The sequence below is a fragment of the Monodelphis domestica genome, chromosome 2, assembly GCF_027887165.1.
Source record: "Monodelphis domestica isolate mMonDom1 chromosome 2, mMonDom1.pri, whole genome shotgun sequence".
NCBI classification, from domain to species: Eukaryota; Metazoa; Chordata; class Mammalia; order Didelphimorphia; family Didelphidae; genus Monodelphis; species Monodelphis domestica.
In genome coordinates this window covers 255,089,611-255,113,896 of record NC_077228.1, presented here as the reverse complement: position 1 = coordinate 255,113,896, position 24,286 = coordinate 255,089,611, and the positions used below count along the sequence as shown (strand labels likewise).

Genomic DNA, 24,286 nt, shown 5'->3' with positions numbered 1-24,286 from the left:
CTCGCCACACAACTAAAACTAGACTTGAGCAATTGGAAAAACATTAATTGCTCATGGATAGGATGAGCCAATATAATAAAAATGACCACCCTACCCAAACTTATTTATCTATTTAGTGCCATACCTATGGAACTCCCAAAAAATTTCTTTACTGATTTAGAAAAAACCATAACAAAGTTCATTTGGAATAACAAAAGATCAAGGATATCCAGGGAAATAATGAAAAAAAAACACAAATGAGGGGGGCCTTGCAGTCCCAGACCTCAGACTATATTACAAAGCATCAGTCATCAAAACAATTTGGTACTGGCTAAGAGACAGAAAGAAAGGAGGATCAGTGGAACAGACTGGGGGAAAGCGACCTCAGCAAGACAGTATACGATAAATCCAAAGATCCCAGCTTTGGGGACAAAAATCCACTATTTGACAAAAACTGCTGGGAAAATTGGAAGACAGTGTGGGAGAGATTAGGAATTGATCAACACCTCACACCCTACACCAAGATAAATTCAAAATGGGTGAATGACAAACATAAAGAAGGAAACCATAAGTAAATTGGGTAAACACAGAATAGTATACATGTCAGACCTTTGGGAGGGGAAAGACTTTAAAACCAAGCAAGACATAGAAAGAATCACAAAATATAAAATAAATAATTTTGACTACATCAAATTAAAAAGCTTTTGTACAAACAAAACCAATGTAACTAAAATCAGAAGGAAAACAACAAATTGGGAAAAAATCTTCATAGAAACCTCTGACAAAGGTTTAATTACTAATATTTATAAAGAGCTAAATCAATTGTACAAAAAATCAAGCCATTCTCCAATTGATAAATGGGCAAGGGACATGGATAGGCAGTTCTCAGCCAAAGAAATCAAAACTATTAATAAGCACATGAAGAAGTGTTCTAAATCTCTTATAATCAGAGAGATGCAAATCAAAACAACTCTGAGGTATCACCTCACACCTAGCAGATTGGCTAACATGACAGCAAAGGAAAGTAATGAATGCTGGAGGGAATGTGGTAAAGTAGGGACATTAATTCATTGCTGGTGGAGTTGTGAACTGATCCAACCATTCTGGAGGGCAATTTGGAACTATGCCCAAAGGGCGATAAAAGAATGTCTACCCTTTGATCCATCCATAGCACTGCTGGGTCTGTACCCCAAAGAGATAATGGACAAAAAGACTTGTACAAGAATATTCATAGCTGCGCTCTTTGTGGTGGCCAAACATTGGAAAATGAGGGGATGCCCATCAATTGGGGAATGGCTGAACAAATTGTGGTATATGTTGGTGATGGAATATTATTGTGCTAAAAGGAATAATAAAGTGGAGGAATTCCATGGAGACTGGAACGACCTCCAGGAAGTGATGCAGAGCGAGAGGAGCAGAACCAGGAGAACATTGTACACAGAGACAAATACACTGTGGTATAATTGAACGTAATGGACTTCTCCATTAGTGGCGGTGTAATGTCCCTGAACAATTTGCAGGGATCTAGGAGAAAAAACACTATCCATAAGCAGAGGACAAACTGTGGGAGTAGAAACACCGAGGAAAAGCAACTGCCTGACTACAGCGGTTGAGGGGACATGACAGAGGAGAGACTCTAAATGAACACTCTAATGCAAATATTAACAACATGGCAATGGGTTCGAATCAAGAACACATATGATACCCAGTGGAATCACGTGTCGGCTATGGGGGTGGGGGGGAGGAAAAGAAAATTATCTTTGTCTTTAATGAATAATGCATGAAAATGATCAAATAAAATACTATAAAATTTAAAAAAATAAAATAAAAGGGAGGCTTAAGGTGGAAGATTAAAAAAAAAAAGATACCTACATTAAAAAAAAATCTCACTTGCACACATGAGGATGGCAGAAACATCCTGTATAAAGTTTCACTCACACTCATTTTACATCTAGCATCACATACACGCACGATCCTGTAGTTCTGGATACCTGAGATTATCTTTCAAGGTGAGACGACAGGCAAGTATGTATCCTGTAAAGAAGACACCCCAGACCTGTGACAAACTTCAAGCAACACCAAAGAATGGAAGATACATGGACAACTGGAAAGATCTTTGAATCAAAGACATTATGGGGAATGAACTTCAGGAAAATGGGTCACGTAAGATTAATCGCCAATCATATTAACTTCACATATAGGGAAGTACATCCACATATACATTGGAATAAATATGCATCCACCACGACATATTTAGAACACAAACAAATTTCACATTGACATTTGGGACTATGCCGTAAATAAGGATAGCCCATGAATTGTATATCTGTAAATAAATCTCTACTACCTGAAGATATATATATATGTGTGTGTGTGTGTGTGTGTGTGTGTGTATTTATATAACATGTGACATATGCAAATGTGTACAAATAGCAGAGATGTATATATATAGCATAATAATGATCTAATCCAGTAATATACATAGAAAGGAGATTTAAAATACTAATTGTTAATAGATAGGGACAGAATAGTTTAGGGTGGAAAAGGGAAATATTGTAACTAGAGATGTAACATAGGGACAGAATAAATCAGATTTCATTAGATACAAGTTACTATATATATATATATATATATATATACATATATATACCTATGAATGTTATGAATTGTTACATTTGAATTAGCATTATTGAAGGCATAGGATAGATAGTTCAATTTTACTTAAGATTTAAATTTCATATTGATTGCAATAGGAATATCTTTTGTATTAAGAAATTATTATATTGTAAAAATTTTGTTGGTTTATAATCCTAACCCTCTTCCCACAACTCAGTTTTAGAATAAGATAGGAACTTAGATTAGCAAATAGACAGATTAGGATAAGATTTATTATTTTGGGAGGAGGGAGGTTATATGGGAACAATAAGTAACATAGATAGATTAGAATAGACATAGAAGATAAGTAACTGACATGGGCCAGGGTGGCACCATGTGAACAACAAGAAATCAAGGATTTGTAACAGAGGTTGGCACTAGAGAAAAAGTGCCAAGCTGAAGAGTATGTGAAACTGATCACTTTGAAGGGGAAGGGGCTGGGGCCCCAGGAGTGAGATTCAAAGGAGGAGAAGACTCTGGTTGGGGGGAGAGCAGTGAGGCTCTCAGTGGGGAGAGTTGGATAAAGACTTTCTCTTGAGGATTACCCATTTTTCCTGCTGGTGACTAGAAATCTTTCCCCCCCCAACACTTCCCAATTGAAGGGACTTCTGAGGAGAAACCTGAGCAAACTTTACCTCAGCTCCTGTTGCCCAGGGGTGAGTCAAGCTAACTTTCTCTCAGGGATCTCAGGCTGCCAAGGCCTGAGTTCCCCCCAAACTCAAGGAGGGAGGAAAAGGGTTTAGATAGAGACAGGGACCCCCTTTTCCCACTTTCCTTTCCCATTCTTCCCTGCCCAGTATTCCTGGTTGAGTTAACATTAAAAGTGATCTGTTCCCCAAGCTGAGTGTGAGTGAACGGATCAAGGGGGAGACCTTTTGGTCTCGAGTAGTGGAGGGAGGACAAGAGCGAATTGGGGAGAGCAGCTTTAGCTAAGGAGGGAAGGCAGAAGGGTGAAAATCTTCAAACCCTCTCTCCTCTCTTTGAGCCAACTTGTTACATCTGCTATCTCCCCTGAACCCCACTTTGAGAAGGGCGTTCTCCTCTCTCTCCCCCCTCAATACCAAAAGTCCAAGCTTCCCTTAAGGGTACAAAAACATTCCCTCTTTTTATCTTTTCTTTTTTTTTTAAAGACAGGTTAGAAAACTTGTAGAAAGATAGAAATCACAGCTACTCCAAAAGCTTCACTCATAAGTCTGGTTTCAGTTGGGACCTTGGAATCTTGATCCAGGCCCTTATGTGATTCTGTGTCACATGTCCCTGTCAATCATTTTTGCAGCAGTCTTTGCTTACTACACAAGGAAAGGGGGAAAAGGAATTAAATAATGAACAAGAACAAATTTCAAACATAAACAAAAGCACAACAAGCAAATAACATCAAAAGCAAAAGATAAACACAACTTCCATGCAAACATCAAACTCAAATACTACTCTTATCAGCTAATTCAGAACATTCTACTATTATTGTCATATATTAACATCAAACTTAGAGAAAGAAATTAGAAAATTATAATAAACACAACATTGCATAAGTTTTATGCCAAAATTAAACTAAAAAATTAAACTAACTTATGCAAACTGCATGTAACAATAGATATACAGGAGCAATGTACATAATTTACATGTATATATACATAGGGCTTTGCTCACCCAGCATGTGAAGACTGCTTCGGCTAAACATACGGAAGAAACCAAGAAGAATGTTCAACGGCTGAGATGGCGAAGCAGCAAAGCACTGTGGAGTGCTTAGGGCATGTTGGAGCACAAAAGACAACATGGCCATCCAATGCAGCTGAGGAAGTCTCCAGGTGTAACGACCTTTTGTGCCATTGGACCCAGGCTTCCAACACCGAGAGAGTGGGACTGTCTCTGTGCATCGACTTTTCCACTTAAATCTCCTTCACGCACAAGTGTCTTTGTGCACACTCATCTACATCTCAGATGAAAACGCACAAAGACAATCATCATCCTCGGTTACGGAGAGACAATTACTACTACTACATACATACAATATATGCATGCATGCTATACATATGCACATATATACACTTCATATTTATACATATATTACATATGTGATACATATATATGTATGCTTACACTATAATACAATTAATTTACAATCCTAACTATTATACACACTATTTACATATATTTAGAAATCTATTTACAATTTTGTGTGATATATGATGTCATATTTTTGTTATGTAATGTATGATGTTATTTATGTTGAAATGGAAGTCAGTATCTAATTTTATCTTATCTACTTAATCTTACCTCATTCCTTATCTTTAAAATTCTTCTCTCTAACTAAATATCTATACTAAAACTGAATATCTAAGTAGCTAATTTTTGTTAGTAACTAACTAATCTATAGTAATCATAACATTGTTAGGATGCTAACTATGCATTGTTTCACGCATTTAACTAGTAATTCAATGTAACCTAACCATGTTTATGTTTTATGTTTACATTTTGTTATGTTACTACTTTTCTTATGTCATGTTGTTTTGCTAGTGTAATGCCAGTGTTACTGTTGTGTTAGTGTTATGTTACTGTTGCATGCAATATACTTACCACTACTTCAGATTTTTCCTTCTTTTCTCATCTTATCTCGTTTGAATAATTCTTCTTCTCAAACTCCATGGTAGTAAATATATTTATGTTCATTTGTGTGAATATGTTATGTTGTTATGTGTTATAATACATTACCCCCAATTTTAATTAATCAACCCATTAATCCTGTGATCCTCTTCATTGCAAATTTTCAGTCTTTAAATTTACAAAATTTCAGTCTTTTAACAATGTCCATTAGTTTCCTGAATTCTTCTCTTCATCTGCATTGTCCTTTTCTATCCTCTTCCACAGGAATGGTACTCTCCTTACTGATGATCTTTTTGACTGTAGACTCAATTTGCCTGATGATTCTAACTTTCTACGATCTCTTCTTCAATGTCTTGTACATTTTCATTATTTATACCATATACTAATTTTATATATGAACAATGATACCATGAATCTCTACCCCAAACTTTTACTGAAGATGGAGAAACTAACACAATGGTGTAAGGACATACCCAACTCTCTTGCATTGCTGATGTCTTAGCAAAATTTTTAACATAGACCATATCTCCTGGTTTGAAATTATGGAGAGAATAATCCAAAGGACCAGATTGAATTACTATTTCCATATTATGTAATTCTTTGAGTCTTCCTTATAAGGCACTAAAATAAGAAGCAAGTTGACAATCTCCTCCTAAGAGAGCTGTATAGACTGTCTTACAAATTTTTGCCTGTAATGGAGAATGTCCAAAAAGCATTTCATATGATGATATATGTAAATCTGCTCTTGGTCTCATATGTAGGTAAAACAAAGCTATGGGAAGAATATCTGGCCATTTGAGATGAGTTTCAGCACAAATCTTCCCCAGGATAGTTTTGAGTTCCCTATTTACAAGCTCCACCTGACCTGAACTTTGTGGGTGATAAGGAACAAGATATTTAGGTGTTATTACTAGATTCTCATAGACTCATTTCAGGATGTCTCGGGTGAAATGAGACCCCTTCTCAGAGTCTATGGTAAGTGGTACTCCAAATCTAGGAATAATTTCCTTAAGCAACATTTTTACCACAAAGCTAGCTGTACTTTGATGGAAATAGCTTCCGGCCATTTAGTCAATCTGTCAACAATTACCAGGCACAACTTGTATCTTCCAGCTTTTGGTGTGCTGATGTAATCAATTTGCAGACTCTCAAATGGACAACATGCTAAAGGTCTGCCACCTAAACCTTTCTGTTTGAATGCCCCTTGATTGAATTTTTGGCAAACAGAACAGCTTGCATAGATCTTATTTGCAACAGTACTTATTCCAGGAGCAACCCATTGTCTCTTTACGGTGTCAGTTACAGCTTGAGTACCAAAATGACCTTTTGTGTGGATGGCTTGACACAAATAGGTATACAAATCTTTTGGTAACAGGGGTTTTCTATTGTCTGCAACCCATATGCCATGTTCTTTTATTGCTCCAAATTTCTCTTTCCATTTTTGTATTTCTAAATCTACATAAGCTTTTTCTAGATCATCAGATTCTATAGTTAGCAAATTCATGACATACACTGGAGCATTCCTGGCAGCAAATTTTGCAGTGATATCAGTTCTATGATTTTCTTTAAAGACTGAATCTTTGCCATAAGTATGACTTTTACATTGGATCACCTCTAGCTGTTTAGGCTTCTGGATAGCATCCAACAACTCAGTTATTATTTCTTCAAGAGCAATTTGTTTTCCTGATGCAGTAATAAAACTGTGTTATCAGATCTGTCCTGTAGCATGACAAATGAAAAAGCATAATGAGAATCTGTATAAATATTTGCACTTTTATCATTAGCCATAAAACAGTCTTGCTTCAACATGACTAACTCTGCACCTTGAGCACTAAGATTACTAGGTAATGATCCATACCAAAGTGTCTCAAATTATTTGACACATATAGCACCTGAACATCAAATACCATTACACAAATATGAAGAACCATCAGTGAATAAAACAAAGTCTGGGTTTTTTATTGGAGTGTCTTTTAAACCCATCGTAGGTATATCCACTAGATCTACTACCTCTACACATTCATGTAATGGTTCACCATTCTTTGGCAAATCAGGAAGAAGTATAGCTGGATTTTATACACTATACCTCCTCAATTCGATGTTTTCATTACCTAGAAGTATAATTTCATGCTTAGATATTTGTTGGTCAGAATATGCTTGCGTATGAAATTTCCTCATTAGTGCTTCTATTTGATATGAACAATATACAATATACAGTCAGTGGACATCCCCAAACTAAATCTGATGACTTCTGGACAGCTTCTATACCCCTTAGACAAGGAAATGTACAAGCAGCAATTGGATCTAGCTGACAACTATAGTATCCAATTGGACAATAACTTTGTCCTAAAGTCTGTGTCAGTATACCAGAAGCAATATCTTTTGTCTCATTTACAAATGGTTGAAAAGATTTTGTATAGTCTGGGATACCCAGAGTTGGTGCAGATAAAATCACTTCTTTAAGCTTACTTAAGGCTTGAAGATGTTCAGGTTTTAGTTTCAGAGGTTCTGGTTCTATATTCCTGGTTAGATCTGTTAGACACTTAGTTATTTCACTATATCCAGGTATCCATTGCCTATAGAAACCAGTTGTTCCAAGAACAGCTCTGAGTTGCTTCTTGGTCTTAGGTGCACTCAGTTTCTGAACGTCAGCTATTCTTTTCTGTGTGATACTTCTGGAACCCTCTGACAACACAAATCCAAGATATTTAACATGAGACAATACCCACTGCCTTGAAGATTTTATGCCCATGTTTATATAATTTAATCAAAAGAATCTTGCTATCTTTTAGACACACTTTAGCAGATGGTGATGCTAGGAGGATATCATCAACAAAATTCTACTTGAATGTTATTGTTTTAAAGTCTCTGTTCAAAATTTGTGAGAACTGGCTTGGGGAATCGCTGAATCCCTGTGGAAGATGAGTCCATGTCCATTAGGTTTTCTCCCATGTAAAAGCAAAGATCTTGTGAGGATCCTTGTGAATTGGTAGCAAGAAAAATGCTGAGCTTAAATCTACCACGGTGAAATAACTTGCTTGGCTTGGAATGGAAGAGATTATAGCAGCTGGGCTTGGTACTATAGGATGTGTTTTTATTACATGATCATTTGCAGCTCTCAGATCTAGGATGAATCTGGAGACGATTTTGCCATTCTGATTGAGTTTTGGCTTTTTTATTGAAAGTATATGTGTATTGTAATCTGAGAAGCACAGTATTATTATCTCTTGTTGGATTAGGGACTCAGTGATTGGTCTGATACCTTTTATTGCTTCTTTACTTAAGGGATATTGAGGTACACAAGGAACTGGTCCTTTCTTAATTCTCACCCTTACTGGAGTAGCTGATTTCAGTAGACACTACATCTGTGGAAGACTTTGACCATAAATCTTCAGGGATATCCTTAGGAATAGGATAGATGGGATCCAACTCATCCTCTGTACTGACTGAATCCAAGAACAGCAATGGAAAATCTTTCATGATTCCTCTGGTAGATGTAATGCTATATTTCCAGATCAGTACATTGGATCATTGCTCGTAATTTACACAATAAATCCTTTTGAGAGACAAACAAGCAGTCTCTCAGAGGGTGAGGATCCTCTGCCCAAGTGTGATGGTCCAGGCAAATAATGGAGTGAGAGACACTGTATGTTCAATCCCACGTGCATAGGCAGCACACAGTGTTCTGTCATGGCATGGAGGTTCATTTATTATATAGGCTTAATGAGTACATAGTTCTTTGGCACACAATCAATTTTCTACATATATGTTTCCATAGAACTTAACAACAGATGTGTAGCCTAAGGACATAGTCAATGAAATATTGTTGCTATAGATGAATGACATAAACAGGGTAATCTAGAGGTTAGTTCTCCCTGACCTAGGAATTGACCAGTTAGGAGGATCATTGTTACTTTTGGTCAGCTTTCACAATCAATCACAATTACTTAGGAGATAGGTAACAAAACATTTTGTAGCTAGGTACATGATTAGAGGGCAATTTAATGACAGACCAGATTTGGGGTTATCCTCAATTTCCAAGTCAAATTTTTTCTTGTGTTTCACTTGGGTACATGGAGATATTGGTCTGGCTATTATAACATAACAAACCAACAAAGTGAGTCCTGTCAACCTGGGCTTGAAGTTGATTGATGTTCTTGGCTTGCCTGGCTTGTAATGGGAGTGAATATAACTCTGTGGAGAGGGAAAGGAGGGGGGGGGTAATGGGTATTGATCTTTAGGTTTTAATTCTATGAATGTAATCTTTTAGGGTAATAATCTGAGGGGATTAAGGTGGGATATGTGTTTATTCCATAAGTCTTTGCTCTTATGTTATTTCTTTTGTATTTGAGAGGGAACAATAATCATCTATTAGTGAGGGAAGTTAAAGAGAGAGAAGGCACAGAGGAGAATCACTGGGAACCTCATTATCTGGGGGATGCAAGCCCAAACTGTGACTTTGTTAGCCAGTCAAGGTTTGATGGCTCTCAACAAAATCCCTACCAAGTAGATTCATGGTGCAGTCTGGCATACACAGAAATGCATACTCCACAGATAAAGGACCTAAAGAAATCATTTTAGGTTGTAATTTTGTTACTCTTTCTGGTTTTCCAGTAGCTCCTATTACTTCCATAGTACCCATAGCTCTATAATCTTTAGGAAAACTTTGCAAAACTGATTTACTGGCTCCAAAAGATGATATATCTGATCCCCTATAGTAATAGAAATGTAGGGTTCAGTACTGTTAGGAAACTGGAAAGTTTCTAAAACCGGTGCAAGCACAGTAACATCAGTACAAAGCTCAGTCATTTCCTGTCCATCCACATTTACATCTGCTTGAATTACATGACTTTCCCAGGATTTTCTATCATCAGCTTTTATACTTGTAACAGTTAAAATTTAGGGGAGACTGAGGCAGGTAGAAATTAGTTTCTCTCTGCAAGGAGTATTATTTTTTAGAGGTTTATTAAAGATTAAGGATTAAAGAAAAGACAGGATAAGAAACATGTGCCTAGGCCAGAGAGGCCTAGACAAGAATAATCTCACATCATGGAAGAGATGCCTTTGCTCCAAAACGAAAGTCCAAAAAAGAGCTCAAAAGCCTTTACAATCAGGTTAAATACCTTCTCGATCTTGGCCCACGTGAGAATTCAAAGCATTCTGGGGAAGTGGAGCAAGGACTTTTGGGGATTGAAGTCCAGAGTTCAAGTCTATTTTTACATACTACTCTCACTGATATTTATAATCTTCATTGTAAGAGGTAAATGTAGGGGTTTTTGATTAATATATTATACTTATGGTTGCCAGGGATTAATTCAAATCCCAATAAAAATACTCAAGTCAGTTTGGGAATTTTATGGTGATTGAATTAATATAGAAGGAAGGAATTAAGAAGAGAGAGGGAAATGGTATAAGATTGTTTCCAGCCTAGCCTGAGAAATGGGGAGTTCAGAGAACCTCAGCCACAAGGCCTCCTCCAAGATGAGGGGCCTCCTAGGAGGATAGTGTTTTAGGAAAGGTAAAGGAAAAAAAGGAATCAGTCAAAACTCCAAGAGAGCTCAGGGAAGAAGCCTCACCTAACCCACGCCAAGATGCCAAGATGCCAAAACACTGCCATGAACCACAGATAGTTGAACCCAATGTCTCCGAAAGAGACCCTGAGCTCAACGCCTCTGCCACCAAAAAGAGACAAGCAAGAGGAAGTGATGCGAATATATAGATTTTTTTTTATAACTCTTCCTGCATCTCACATGTACCAATGGTAGCTTAATCTTGACTTAAGACAGCCCAGAGGGTCTGTCAGTTGTTTCTTATTTGTCATTTGCTAGCACATGTCTATCATAGGCCATCCTTCTCAAAACTTAATCCTTAAGTAGGAGTGCAGACCTTCTTGTTTTGCTAGACTAAGCAGGGCGGAGTAAATCTAAAATTCACACCATCTTGGTATCATTGTTCTCATTTACAATTTCATTATTATTATTTTGTTTATATTCTTTATTACTTTCCATTATTTTAAATTCATTAGAATTTCCTACTAAGTTTATATTACAATTTTCTTTTTCCTTACAATTATTTACACTAATTATATAATTCTTTGATTTATTTAATTCATTTAAATCATTATCAAATGCATTACCATTATACTTATTTTCATTTATACACAACTCATTATTTTTTGATTCGATTGCATGTGGACACTGGATAAACCTTCATAAACTGCAAGCTCTTTTGTTCTTGTCACCTTTTACCACCTGGCTATATTTCAAAGTAGCTTTAGACTTTACCAACTCCTGCATAGTGGTCAGATCAGGAGCTTGTTGTCCCTGACAGCAGGCATTTTGGCACTGATTTACATTTCTATTTTGATAATTATTATTATTCCACCTATTATTAATCCAGTTATTATTGTTATTATATTGTCTGTTGTATCTACCATTTCTACTAATTTGTCTCCTAAATTGATTCCTAAATCTACAGTCTCTATAAAAATGTCCAATTCTGTCACATAAGAAACATGTTCTGGGACCTAATCTTCTCTCATTAGACCTATAGGTAAATTGTACTGTAATTGCTTATCCACAATGGTTAAAGGTTGTTCTCTCATAGGAGTTCCCTACACAGATAATATCACTATTCAAGAACAATAAAATAAAATACTGTAAGCTTTTGTAAGTCATGGATAAAAACGTGTCATGTTAAAGAAAGGGTTTCTACCTCTATTCCAATTAATATAAACCCCACAGGCTGAAAGGGCTGAATTGAAGAAATCAGTCAATCAGAGATATAAGTGAGGTACTAACAAGTCTGTACGCAATTGGGGAGAAATAAAGGGCTTTAATAATAGCGTGTATTTATGCAGCACATAAAAGTTTGAAAAGTGCTTTAAAAACATTATCTTTTTATCATTACAACCATCCTGGGAGGTAGGTGCTATCAGTATCCCTATTTAACAGAAGAGGCAGACAAAAAGTTAAGTGATTTGCCCAAGGTCACAAAGCTAAAAAACATCTGAGACCAGATTTGAATTCAGCTCTGCTGCACCACGTCGCTGCCTTAAAATTATTGGAAAAATATAGATAATGACATACAAAAATATCTTGTGATATTTGAAAGAATCAGACATACCATAACACAGTAAACTCGTCTGAAAGTGAGTTTACCGACACAAGACTAATCTAGGGGGCAGGAACCAATCCCAGGAGAGAAATTAGTTTGGAGGAGGAGAAGAGAATTGCCAAAGATTAAGTATTACCATTTTTGAGTGATGTCACTAGCCAAGAAGTTGCAATTTTTAAAAATTAAAAACAACTCATTATATTGAGTTTATCATTTATCAAAATGAATAATTTTGAAAAAAAATATTATGATACATTTAACTACTGCTAGCCCCAATACCTTATAGGCTCTAGGTCACAAGGCAATGGTCAGGTAAGTAAGCTGACACCTCTCAATGTTGGACAGCAGAGGGAAAAGACAAAGGGCTCAGGGACTCCTAAATTAACCAGGGGACTTCTCACAGAGGTTTAAGACATTTCTATCACATGGAACTAGGGTGGTTTGGCCTAGAGTAAAGACCTTTGATTAAGCAATTACTTAAATAATTAAGAATATTTTTCCATGGTTACATGATTCATGATTTTTCTCACCCCTTCTCCCTCCCCTCCCCCCACCCCTGAGCTGACAAGCAGTTCCCCTGGGTTATACATATATGATTGTTCAAAACCTATTTCCACATGATTCTTATTTGTAATAGAGTGATCTTTTAAAACCCAAATCCCAACCATATCTCTATCAACCACGTGATCAATCATATGTTTTTCTTCTGAGTTTCTGCTCCCAAATTCTTTCTTTGGATGTGGATAGCATTCTTCCTCATAAATCCCTCTGGATTGTCCTGTGTCATTGCATTGCTGCTAGTAGAAAAGTCTATCACATTGGATTGTGCCATAATATAGATCAGTCGCTGTGTACAATGTTCTCCTGGTTCTGCTCCTTTCACTCTCCATCAATACCTGGAGTTCTTTCCAGTTCACATAGAAATCCTCCAGTGCATCATTCCTTTCAGCACAGTAGTATTCCATCGCCATTAGATACCACAATTTGTTCAGCCATTCCTCAATCAATGGACACCCCCTGATTTTCCTTTTTTTTTTTTTGCCACCACAAAGAGCACAGTTATACATATTTTTGTTCAAGTATTTTTCCTTATGATCTCTTTGGGGTACAGATCCAGCCATGGCTGGATCAAAATTCTTTTAAAGCCTTTTGGGCATAGTTGCAAATTGCCTTCCAGAATGTTTAGATTAATTCGCAACTCCATCAGCAATGTATTAGTGTCCCAATTTTATCACATTCCCTCCAACATTTATCATTTTTCTTTGCTGCCATTTGACCAGTTTGCTAGGTGTGAGGTAGTACCTCAGAGTTGTTTTGATTTGCATTTCTCTAATGAACAGGGATTTAGAATACTTTTTCCTGTGCTTATTGATAGTTGTGATTTCTTCATGTGAAAACTGCCTATTCATATTCCTTGACTATTTGTCAGTTGGGGAATGGCTTGATTTTTTGTAAATTTGACTTAGCTCCTTATATATTTGGGAAATTAAACCTTTGTCAAAGAGTTTTGTTCTAAAATTATTTCCCCAGTTTGTTTCTTTCCTTCTCATTTTGGTTGCATTGGTTTTGTTTGTACAAAAAAAATTTTTTTTTTAATTTGATATAGTCAAAATCATTCATTTTACATAGATCTCTTGCTTGGTCTTAAATTCCTTCCTTTCCCACAGATCTTATTCTATGTTTACCTAATTTACTTATGATTTCACTCTTTGCATTTAAGTCATTTACCCGTTTTGAATTTATCTTGGCATAGGATATGAGATGTTTATTTAAACCTGATTTTCCCCCATACTCTTTTCCTTTCGTCATAATAGTGAGTTCTTGTCCCCAAAGTTGGGATCTTTGGGTTAGTGATCAAACACTATCTTGCTGAGGTCATTAGGGTAAAGACCTTTGTTTGGCTCTGGTCCAAGGTGGAGGTCCTCTATTTAAGATATTTTGTGCGTTCAGGCAAGTACAGATTCTGACAAATTTGAAATCTAAAATAAAGAATAATCAATAAGGCTAAAGTCTAATGTAAAAAAAAAATAGTTTATTTAACCATATCTAATTTCTCCCAATTGTATTATGTTTTAAGATTAGCTGATTAGCCTTAACTGACTATACATACATACATATGTATATATATGTATATATATATATATATGTCTGTTAATATAAAAGAAATTATTTTTCTTTATATACAATCACATTAAACTGAATTATACTGATTAGAACTTTGCATAGGGTAAAAATCATTGATTTAGTAATAAGGCTGCTGTCAACTCAGATTGGGTAAGGATCTAGGGGTCAAAGTCATTTCCTACATGTGGATGAATTTCATCAATTTGGGTTCAAGGATAAGAGCACTTTTAGGCCAGAAGGAGGAGATTCTTGCCAGAGAGAAGAGAGTCCTGTCTTCCCCTTGTCCTTATGCCAAATCAGCTGCTTAGCTTTAAAAGGGAGCTACTTGTTCAGTAAGCAGCACTTCATCCAGAGGAAAGCAAGAGACACTTCAAAAGAGAAATCAAAGAGGTGCCTCACCAGAAGACCCTAGGTCAGGGGGAGGGAGCATGTTATTGCAAATTGTAAGAGACAATCTTCATTAACGGGAAACTTTGAGATAATGGATAATATGCATAACTGTACAATCAAGAGGGCAAAAAAGAACCAAATATTCATGCTAACATCCATCTAGACAGCAGATATTTGTTGTCTTGGGTTTAGCTGTGTGACTTCATGAAGTCCTCTACTTCTGAGAAATATTTTTCCTTGGTGATACTTAACCTATGTGAATCTTAAAAACTACGCAGACTATACTTTAGAAGATTTGATTTAGCTATTCTCTTATTGTAACAATGGAGATAACAATGGAGAGGTCTAACAAGAATCAGGAATGTATTGGGAACTTTTACATTACTCCACCCATACTTAGACATATTTTAGGAAAAGATAAAGTTGTAAACTCCTGATTGAACAATGAAGGTACCTAACTCATACCTTATAGTGAAGCCAGAACCTTAAGCTAGGTCTATTTTTAGATCTAATACAAAAAAAGTGTTAAGTACCTGTAAAGGTTAAATTAATCACAAAAAGGTCAAGTAACTCACAAAAGGCAAGTTTAATAAAGAAGTGTGAAGTACTCAGAAGATATAATCTAACCAGAGAAGGTCTGAGCCAGAGCAGTTTAAATTAATTCTCTCTCTCTCTCTCTCTCTCTCTCTCTCTCTCTCTCTCTCTCTCTCTCTCTCTCTCTCTCTCTCCTTAATTCCTTCTCTCTATATTAATTAATTATAAAATCTCCATAATTTCCAGACCGACTTGGGAATTTTATTTGGCGACCATTTAAATCTAGATTTCAAGTCACAACACTAAAATTATCCTTACACCTAAGGTATCTATCCTAGAACACTGCCCATACACTCACCAGTTTGGCCCACTTAAGTAAAAGACACACATCCTAATTGATTATATTAATAACAAAAGTAACAAAAATCATATGATTATATCAATAGATAGAAAAACTCTTTGACAAAATACAATGCTTGTTACCATTAGAAACACTGGAAAGTATAGGTATGTACAGAGTAAAAATGAACAATTAGTAGTGTGTAATTCACAACTATGGTTAGCATTAAAATTGAGTAGTAATGATAGTTTCTGATCAATTATCCCCGTAACTCTCCTATATAGATTAGATCAGCTAGACCAGTGGTTCTCAACCTGTGGATCCCGACCCCGGCGGGGGCTGAACGACCAAAACACAGGGGTCGCCTGTGGCTGAGAAATTGCGTTACTTTACAGCAAGATCTCAGAAAGAACGGGGACCCTGCTGCCCGCACATTGTACTAATATTAGTTACCTATCAGCAGCCTGGTGGCGATGGATTTACCCTGTTGCCTGGAGACCGGACTCAAACAGAGACCCAGAGAGAGCACCTGGGCGCTGGCTCCGGAAGGGTTAAGAACGAGTCCTGGAGCGGATAACGGAGCCAGAGTCAGAGCCGAGTAACCCCAGCAAAGTGAAGCCTCAGCTCGAGCTGGAGGGAGATGACAGGAAGAAGAAGGCAGCGTCTGTGGACCCCCTCCCCAGGCAGGACTTACCTCCCGCCCCAGCACTCGGGGCTGCCTCCTGCTGGACTAATACTTCTCAACATATAATTAAATATTGTTTTTGTGATTAATCACTATGTTTAAATTATGTTTGATTTGTAGCAATGAGAATACATAATGCATGTCAGGTATTTATATTCCGAATCATAACTGTAGCAAAATTACAGTTTTGAAGTAGCCACCAAAATAATTTTTTGGTTTGGGGTCACTGCAACATGAGGAACTGTATTGAGGGGTCACGGCATTAGAAAGGTTGAGAACCACTGAGCTAGACCCTTCAGGGAAGGGAGAAAAGAAGTCTACCTCAATATAACAAACAATAGACATCCTTTCCCTCACCTGATTAGACCTTTCCCCGAATTCGACCCCCTTTCTGATTGCCTTTAGTACTTTTTTATGTGGTCAAACACCTTTCCTTTTCTTTGTAATCGACTCTCAATTGACTTGCAATCAGCATTTCAAGGGTTAAGAAAATGAAATCCCATAGAAAATTACAGTACAAAGTCCAATGAGGAGGCCATGGAGCCTAAAAGATACAGTAAAACTCCTATCTAGAAAATTGTTAAGAAGATTCTGGCTCTGACCTTGCACATTTCTGAATTATGACTAAAACGGAGAAAGTGTTAATTTGAGAAAAACTCTCATGATTCAGAGAGCTAGGAACCAACAAGGGGGTAAGGGGTATGTCAAACCAATAACTCATAAACAAGTGATGATAACTGAAGGCACCATTGTATAGATTCCCTATAAAATAAGAATTATTTTTATAAGCCAATGGACATGCTGTCTGCTCTTTCTCTAATAAAAGGCCTATCAGCATCTTATCTAAGTCTCCTGTCTGCTCATTAGAATGATTTCTGGGGGTGCTAGCCCCTCCCCCCCCAAACCCACTCCACACAGGTATACATATCATCCACCTAAAGTCATCAGCAAGTATGGTTTGTAATGGGGATAATAAGCTAGATAAGCCTTCCCAATAAGATCAAGAGTTAAACAAGTATGCCCATTTTCATTGCTATAATTTAATATAGTATTGGACATGCTAGCAATAGCAATAAGAGAAGAAAAATAAGTTGAGGGAATCAGAATGGGCAAATAATAATAAAACTATCTCTGTTTGCAGATAATATGATAGCATATGTGGAAATTCAAAGTAGGAGGATATAAAGTAAGCCCAAATAAATCATCAGCATTGTTTAATATATCATCAACAAAGTTCTTCAGGAGATAAAAAGAGACATCCCATTTAAAATAACCACACAGAATAAAATACCCAGGAGTATACTTGTCAAAACAAACCAGGTAATTACAGGAATATAATTATAAAACACTTTTTACACAAATAAAGTCAAATTTAAATATTCAGGTAAATACTATTAGTGAGTAGATAGAGCCAATCTAATTAAAATGACACTCCCACCTAAATTAGTCTACTTATTCATCCCAATTAAATTATCAAAAAACTATTTTATTGAGAGCTAGAAATAATAAAAACAAATTTCATTTGGAAGAACAAAAGATCAAGAATACCAAAGGAATTAATTTTTTAAATGTAAAGGAAGAAAGTCTAGCAAAACTGGATTTTAAATTAAATCCATAATTATTAAAACTGTCTGGTATTAGCTAATAAATATAAACTTTATTTAAAAAAACCAAACTAACAGAACAGATATAAAACAAACAGAAATAAAAGATTAGAGTTACCTTGTATTTGACAAAAGTATAGATCCAAGTTTTGGGGATAAGAATGCATGGTTTGGTAAAAATTACTGGGACAACAGGAAAGTAGTTTGGCAGAAACTAGGTATAGACCAATATCTTATACCATTCATTAAAATAGGATCAAATTGATACATACCTTAAACATAAAAGGATATATCAAGCTAATTAGAAGAACAGGGAACAACACCCAATCAGATTTTTGGATAGTGTTATGGGGATTTTAGGAAAGGGGAAAGGGTTTATACACAAGGGAAAAATCACATTTAAATAACTTGAGTTTATTAACAAAGACGGGGAAGATATTGGGAAAGGAATAAGGGAAAGGGTAGCATCTGACTTTTTACCCAGAATAAATCCCACAGTAAATTCAGAATCTCACACACACAGAGTCAATGGTTGGTCAGGTATCAGGAATCTAAGTTGTGGTGTCCTCAAATGGTTCCAGCAAGGTAGAGGTCTTTTCTCCAGTCCATCTGTCCACCAGGAAGACTGGAGATTTTCCTCTAACCCTCAGCCAGTTGATCCTTAAAGGCCAGTTGATTGATAGGTGGCTTGTTCAGGGAGTCTCAGATACACACCTTCCTTCTTCACTTTCAACTCCAGACAGAGTCAGTTGGAAACTGCTCCTTGGAACTCTGACCCAACCAGCTCCTGAAAGCTTCTAAGTCTTAAGACCTGTCAATCATTCTTGCAACTTCTACCTTCCCTTGCTACAATAGGAAAGGAATTTATGAGTAAACAAGAGATGGAGAATATTGTAAGATATAAAATGTGTAATTTTGATTACATTAAATAAAAAAGTTTCTATACAAATAAAACAAATGTAGCCAAGATTAGTAGGAAAGCAGAAAATCAGGGTGAAATTTTTAATAAGCAATTTCTCAGATTTCTTATATCTAAAACATATAGAGAATTTTGTTGAGAATAAAAATCATCTCTCAATTGATAAATTGGCAAAAGATATGGACAGATAGAATAAAGAAATAAATTTCTTTAATAAAGAAATAAATTTCTTTAATAAAGAAATGAAAGTCATCTACAGGTATATGAAAAAATGTTCATATATAGGTATATGAAAAACGTCCTAAATCACTATTAATCAGAGAAGTGCAAATCAAAACGATCTTGAGATATCATCTCACACCTCTCAGATTGGCTAACATGATGAAAGGGCAAAATGTATTGTTGGAGGGGATGTGGAAAAATGGGGACATTCACTAATCACTACTGGTGGAGAGCAATTTGGAATTATGCCAGAGTTATAAAACTACGTATACCAAAGAAGATCAGTGGAAAAGAAAAATAACCTACATGTTTCAAGATATTTATAGCAGCTCTCTTTGAGGTAGCAAAGAACTAGAAATTGAGGGGATTTCAATTGGGGTATGGCTGGGAAAATTGTGATCTATGATTGTGTTGGAATATTACTGCACTATAAGAAAGAATGAGCAGGTTAATTTCTTTAAAACTTGGAAAGATTCATGTGAAATAAGAGCAACACAAGTAGAACTAAGAGAACATAGCTATGGAATATTATTTGAAGAATGTCTTGTGAATGTCCACCCCCAGATAATGACCTGAAAAATAGAAACACAATTTATATATACATATCTTTTTGTCAAGATATCTTAGAGGGAAGGGTGAGGCTGAAATACCTAGGAATAAGTTCTATTAAAGAAATTAATTAGCATTTTTAAAAAAATGGATCCATAAGTCAACACATTGTGATATCTGTTAAGAATACCTGGAAGGAATTTTTCCATTTTGTTTCCAGGACAGCTTTGTAGACATGTTTCACACATTCCATAAGTCACAAGTCACACAATGCCCCTTTCAGTGATTCCCTAGGTAGTGAAACACAAACCTTCTCAGAATAAGAAAGTATAATTTAAGAGAGTATGACAAATCCTAATTGCATTGGTCTTTTGTAGTACTTATTTCTGTGCAAGCAAGGAAATAGCACAAGGGGGAAACTCAATCAGACTGTCTTCTCTACCTTCTCGGCAATCTACACCTATCTCTATGACTAGCATTTATTGGGGGCAAGATAACATTGCCTGTGATAATCTCTGGGCAATTTCCCGTTGATCGTGGCCTAACAACATTAGGTCAAGCAGTTATATCTTCTGGTTGGTATCCTTGACTAGCCTGTCCCCAGGCCAGTCAAGGTTTCACTGAATTGTTAAATTTGACCTTCCTGAAGGGAATCTGACCACTTCACTCACATATTCCTACTCCCCTCACCTGACCCCAATATTAAAAAAAAAAAATTATTGGTTCGTATCCTCAGGATGAAATATAAAATCCTGACATTTTAAAGACCTCTATTAAAATTCCTATCTTTCTAACCTCCTTGCACCCTTACTAGAGCTTGACAAACTACATATTATTCCAGAAAATAATTTCAAACATTAGACAAAGCCAGGGGGAGCTATCTGAGGACATAAGTGAGGAATGATAAGAAAAAGAGAAAGAGGAGAGTGCATCTGAGAGATGTTATAAAGGATTAGCTTTGCAAAAAGCAAGAAGCAGGGGATCCCACAGGGCAAGGACTCGGTCAACATTCCCAGAGGACTGAGAAGCTGAGAGGCAGTTGGGACTGACTGTAGTCTGGAAAAAGACAGAGAAGTGGAGTTGGCTCTCTCTGAAGGAAAAGACTTTGAAGCTGCCAGGAAATTGCACCATCTTGAAGGAATGGTTGAGTGAGTGATTACCTCACATTAATCCTGTGTGGACCCACAGAGCTGTCACTGGGATTTCTGCTTGACCCCAAGGACTCCTGGTTGTGAGATTTCTCTGGGCCCTTTGTCCTTACCTCTAGGAATTCTTCCTTACCTTTAAATTTAGTTTAGAATAATTATAGAAAAGTTTAGGATTTTAACATCTGGGGTGGGTTAGAAGTTATTCCCTGGTTCCCCCTTCCCTTCAGTTGATTTTATATATATATATATATATATATATATATATATATATATATATATAGAGAGAGAGAGAGAGAGAGAGAGAGAGAGAGAGAGAGAGAGAGAGAGAGAGAGAGAGAGAGAGAGAGAGAGAGATTGAACCCTTCTTTTAAGCCACCTTTAAACAGAGCAGTAAGAGGGATGCCCTTTAAGGAAATGGCAAACTGGGCTGGGGACGGCCTGTGCCCAGTGAGGCTGGTTCTGTCTCTTACTGAATCACATGCGTCCTTTCCTTCTGAGTATAAGTGATACCTAATTGTGAAATTAAGGTTTACGTAGGGAAGGGAAACCCTAGTAAAAGTCACCTAAATGTGACGAGATGTACAAAGAAGTGGCTTGACTTTCCCTAAGGTCAACAGGAGAAAAGCAGCAGAGGCAGGACGCAAGTAGCCCGATTCTAAATACAGGGTTTTATGTTCCCCTACACCTTGCTTGGCGCATGTCTAGTAGAGCTACGTCCTTTTCCCATCATAACTAGCGGACGCCAACTTGCGGAGTGGGCTCTTCACAAAATGTTATCCAATCAGGTGGAGAACAGGCGACGTGCTAGCACAGTCCGGCCTCCTGGGACTAAAACCCAATTCAGTTACTTAGCGATGAGGGTTAGGGTTTTGTGTACAACTGCCCTGCCCCGCCCCGCCCCGCCCCGCCCCACCCCACCCCATCTTAACAGAATTGCTTCTACAACCTGCACGTTTTTTAGAGAACGGAAGCAAGGTACAGAGGTGGAACTGGGGGAAATAAAAAAACATAAATACCCCAGCAGAATTCCTCAAAAAAGTACATAAATAAAACCCGCAGATCCTCCAGCCTCAATGAGCAAAGCTGCACTGGAACACTTAAAACGACCCCCAGGAGACACTATGCACACAACTCCTTTTAAGTGACAAGGTGGGCGGCCCTAAAAAGGGCCTTTTGTGGGTGCAGAAGGCACGGCAATCACAGGCTCCAAGTTAGCGGATTAACCCCCAAAGCCGTACAGAGTTCGGCCTTGGCGCTTAAGAGCGTATACAACGTCCATGGCAGTGACGGTCTTCCTCTTAGCGTGCTCCGTGTAGGTGACAGCATCTCGGATCACGTTCTCCAGGAACACTTTGAGAACACCGCGGGTCTCTTCGTAAATAAGCCCAGAGATACGCTTAACGCCACCACGCCGAGCCAGGCGCCGGATGGCTGGCTTGGTGATGCCCTGGATGTTATCCCGCAACACCTTCCGGTGCCGCTTAGCACCTCCCTTGCCAAGACCCTTACCTCCCTTACCACGGCCAGACATTGTGAAAGCGGTAACAACGAACGGTACCCAACAGCCGACGGCCACGGTATATATAGACAGCGACCCATTCCGCCGGCGGACCTCTTTGAGAACAGGAAAGAGGCGGGGCAGACGGGAGGTGGGAGACAGCCCCAGGAAAATAAGCAGTAAGGTCCACCCTGTGGGCGTGGTCTGCAGCTTCCTCCTTCTGGAGAGGAGGGAAAGGGGAGCCTCACCGGAATCTTTCCCGAGTGTTATTTTACCTATTTGCTTTCAGGAGATCCGTGCCTTCAATTCAATTCAGTTCTGTAGTGATAGCAATCCCTTTGCTAGCGTTTCGTCTGTTTGCACTCTTCGAGTTGTCCTCCTTGAAAGCTGTGGTGGGAGTCTACGACTGCGTTTTTTGGTTTGGGTTTTGTTGTTTGTTTTTTGGCAAAGATTTTTTTTTTTCTGTGAGGAAGTTGTTGAATAAAAGTCCTGCCTTTCCTTAGCCTATTTTTATCATTCAATCCCAACACCTAGGAATCGAACGTGCAAACGAATATGACTACAAAAAAACAAAACAAAACAAAACAAAGGAAAACTTTGGTCGATGGGTTCAAACAGGTCTCTCAAGGGCGGGGTTGCCAACAACCCCTTCCTCCCTCCCTAGTTCTCTCCAGTTCCCTTTTACGTCCACTTCCGTCCAGCCATTACTTTCCTTTTGAAAGATGGAGGCGGAATTGCAATGGGGGGAAGGGAAGAAATTCAGACATGGAGGAGAGCAGCCCTTTGAGCCTTCTGTTTACCTCTGATCTCTCCTTCCTTTCTCCCTGTCAAGTCTATCTGGAGCTGCTCTACAAATTCCAACGTCCAGGGCAATGCCAGTCACATCCCTTGACCAACACTTGCACACAGGCACACACGTACACACACAATCAGTTGTCGAGCTTAGTGTAGTTAGCCTACTCCACATCTTCTGCAACAGGCCCACCACAACCACTTTGTGGTTTAATTGACTTTTCTCAGCTGACTACATGTTACACTCCTCACATTTTCTGGGTGATTTAAAATGGCCTAATTACTCTCTCTCTCCGTCAATTCCATCATTCCTCTTGTGGAAAGATCACGAGTGCGTGTGTGTGTGTGTGTGTGTGTGTGTGTGTGTGTTTATAGGGTCAGAGTAGCTAAAAATTTCTTGCCTTCCTTTAATAGCTATCTCACACTTCGAAAGGTGGTAGAAGCAACAAGAGCAACTGCTGCTCTGGATCCAAGAAGAAGGAACTGTTTGCTCTAGGGTTTGGGGAAAGGAATGATGCACATTTAGGTGGAGATAATTGGGACCTTAACAATTGGTGGTAGTATAGAAAAGAAGAAGAAAGCCAGCCACCACCTTGGATTTTGAGAGAGAAGATTGCAAAGGCTTCAAAGAAAGGATGGAGAGGACCTGTTGACCTAAAGTTCCATTAGAGCAGAAATGAGCCTAGGAGAAATGAATGAGAGGCTCCCAAGACTGAAACACCTAAAGATGAAGAGAAGCCTACTTCTAATGAGGAAGAAAAGAGAGAGTTGTCAGAAAAGACCAGTGGGCATGCATAGGGAACTTAGTGATGACTTTAGATTATTTAAAAAAAAGACAGAAGATGGAAATAAGAGTAGAAAATGGCAATTTAATTCAAAAGTGTGGCCTGATTCTAATCATAGTGTCAGGAGTACTGATCTAAAGGAAAGTATGGGACTCCAAAAAAAAGAGGGGGGGGGGCTTATTTTTTAGAACTATTCAAAAAGAAGATTCAAGACAGAGGCCTGGGGTACAGATGCAGGAAAGGAAAGGTTTTTCACATGAGGGAAAGCTAGTTGACAAACAGCCCTGGACAGGGGAGAGCATCACTGTGAATCGAATAAGGTGCTATTCAATAGGGGAAATTGAC

At 37.8% G+C, this 24,286-nt stretch overlaps 1 protein-coding gene across 1 annotated transcript; it reads right to left on the bottom strand.

The window, feature by feature from the left end:
* Positions 1 to 17,611: 17,611 nt before the first annotated feature.
* Positions 17,612 to 22,441, bottom strand: LOC100011600 (histone H4). The gene is made up of 3 exons (XM_001362826.3): positions 21,883 to 22,441; positions 19,909 to 20,008; positions 17,612 to 18,874 (listed from the first exon to the last, which is right to left on the bottom strand). Exon 1 carries the CDS (start codon positions 22,395 to 22,397, stop codon positions 22,086 to 22,088), a length of 312 nt encoding a protein of 103 aa, XP_001362863.1. The 5' UTR covers positions 22,398 to 22,441; the 3' UTR covers positions 17,612 to 18,874; positions 19,909 to 20,008; positions 21,883 to 22,085.
* Positions 22,442 to 24,286: the final 1,845 nt, after the last annotated feature.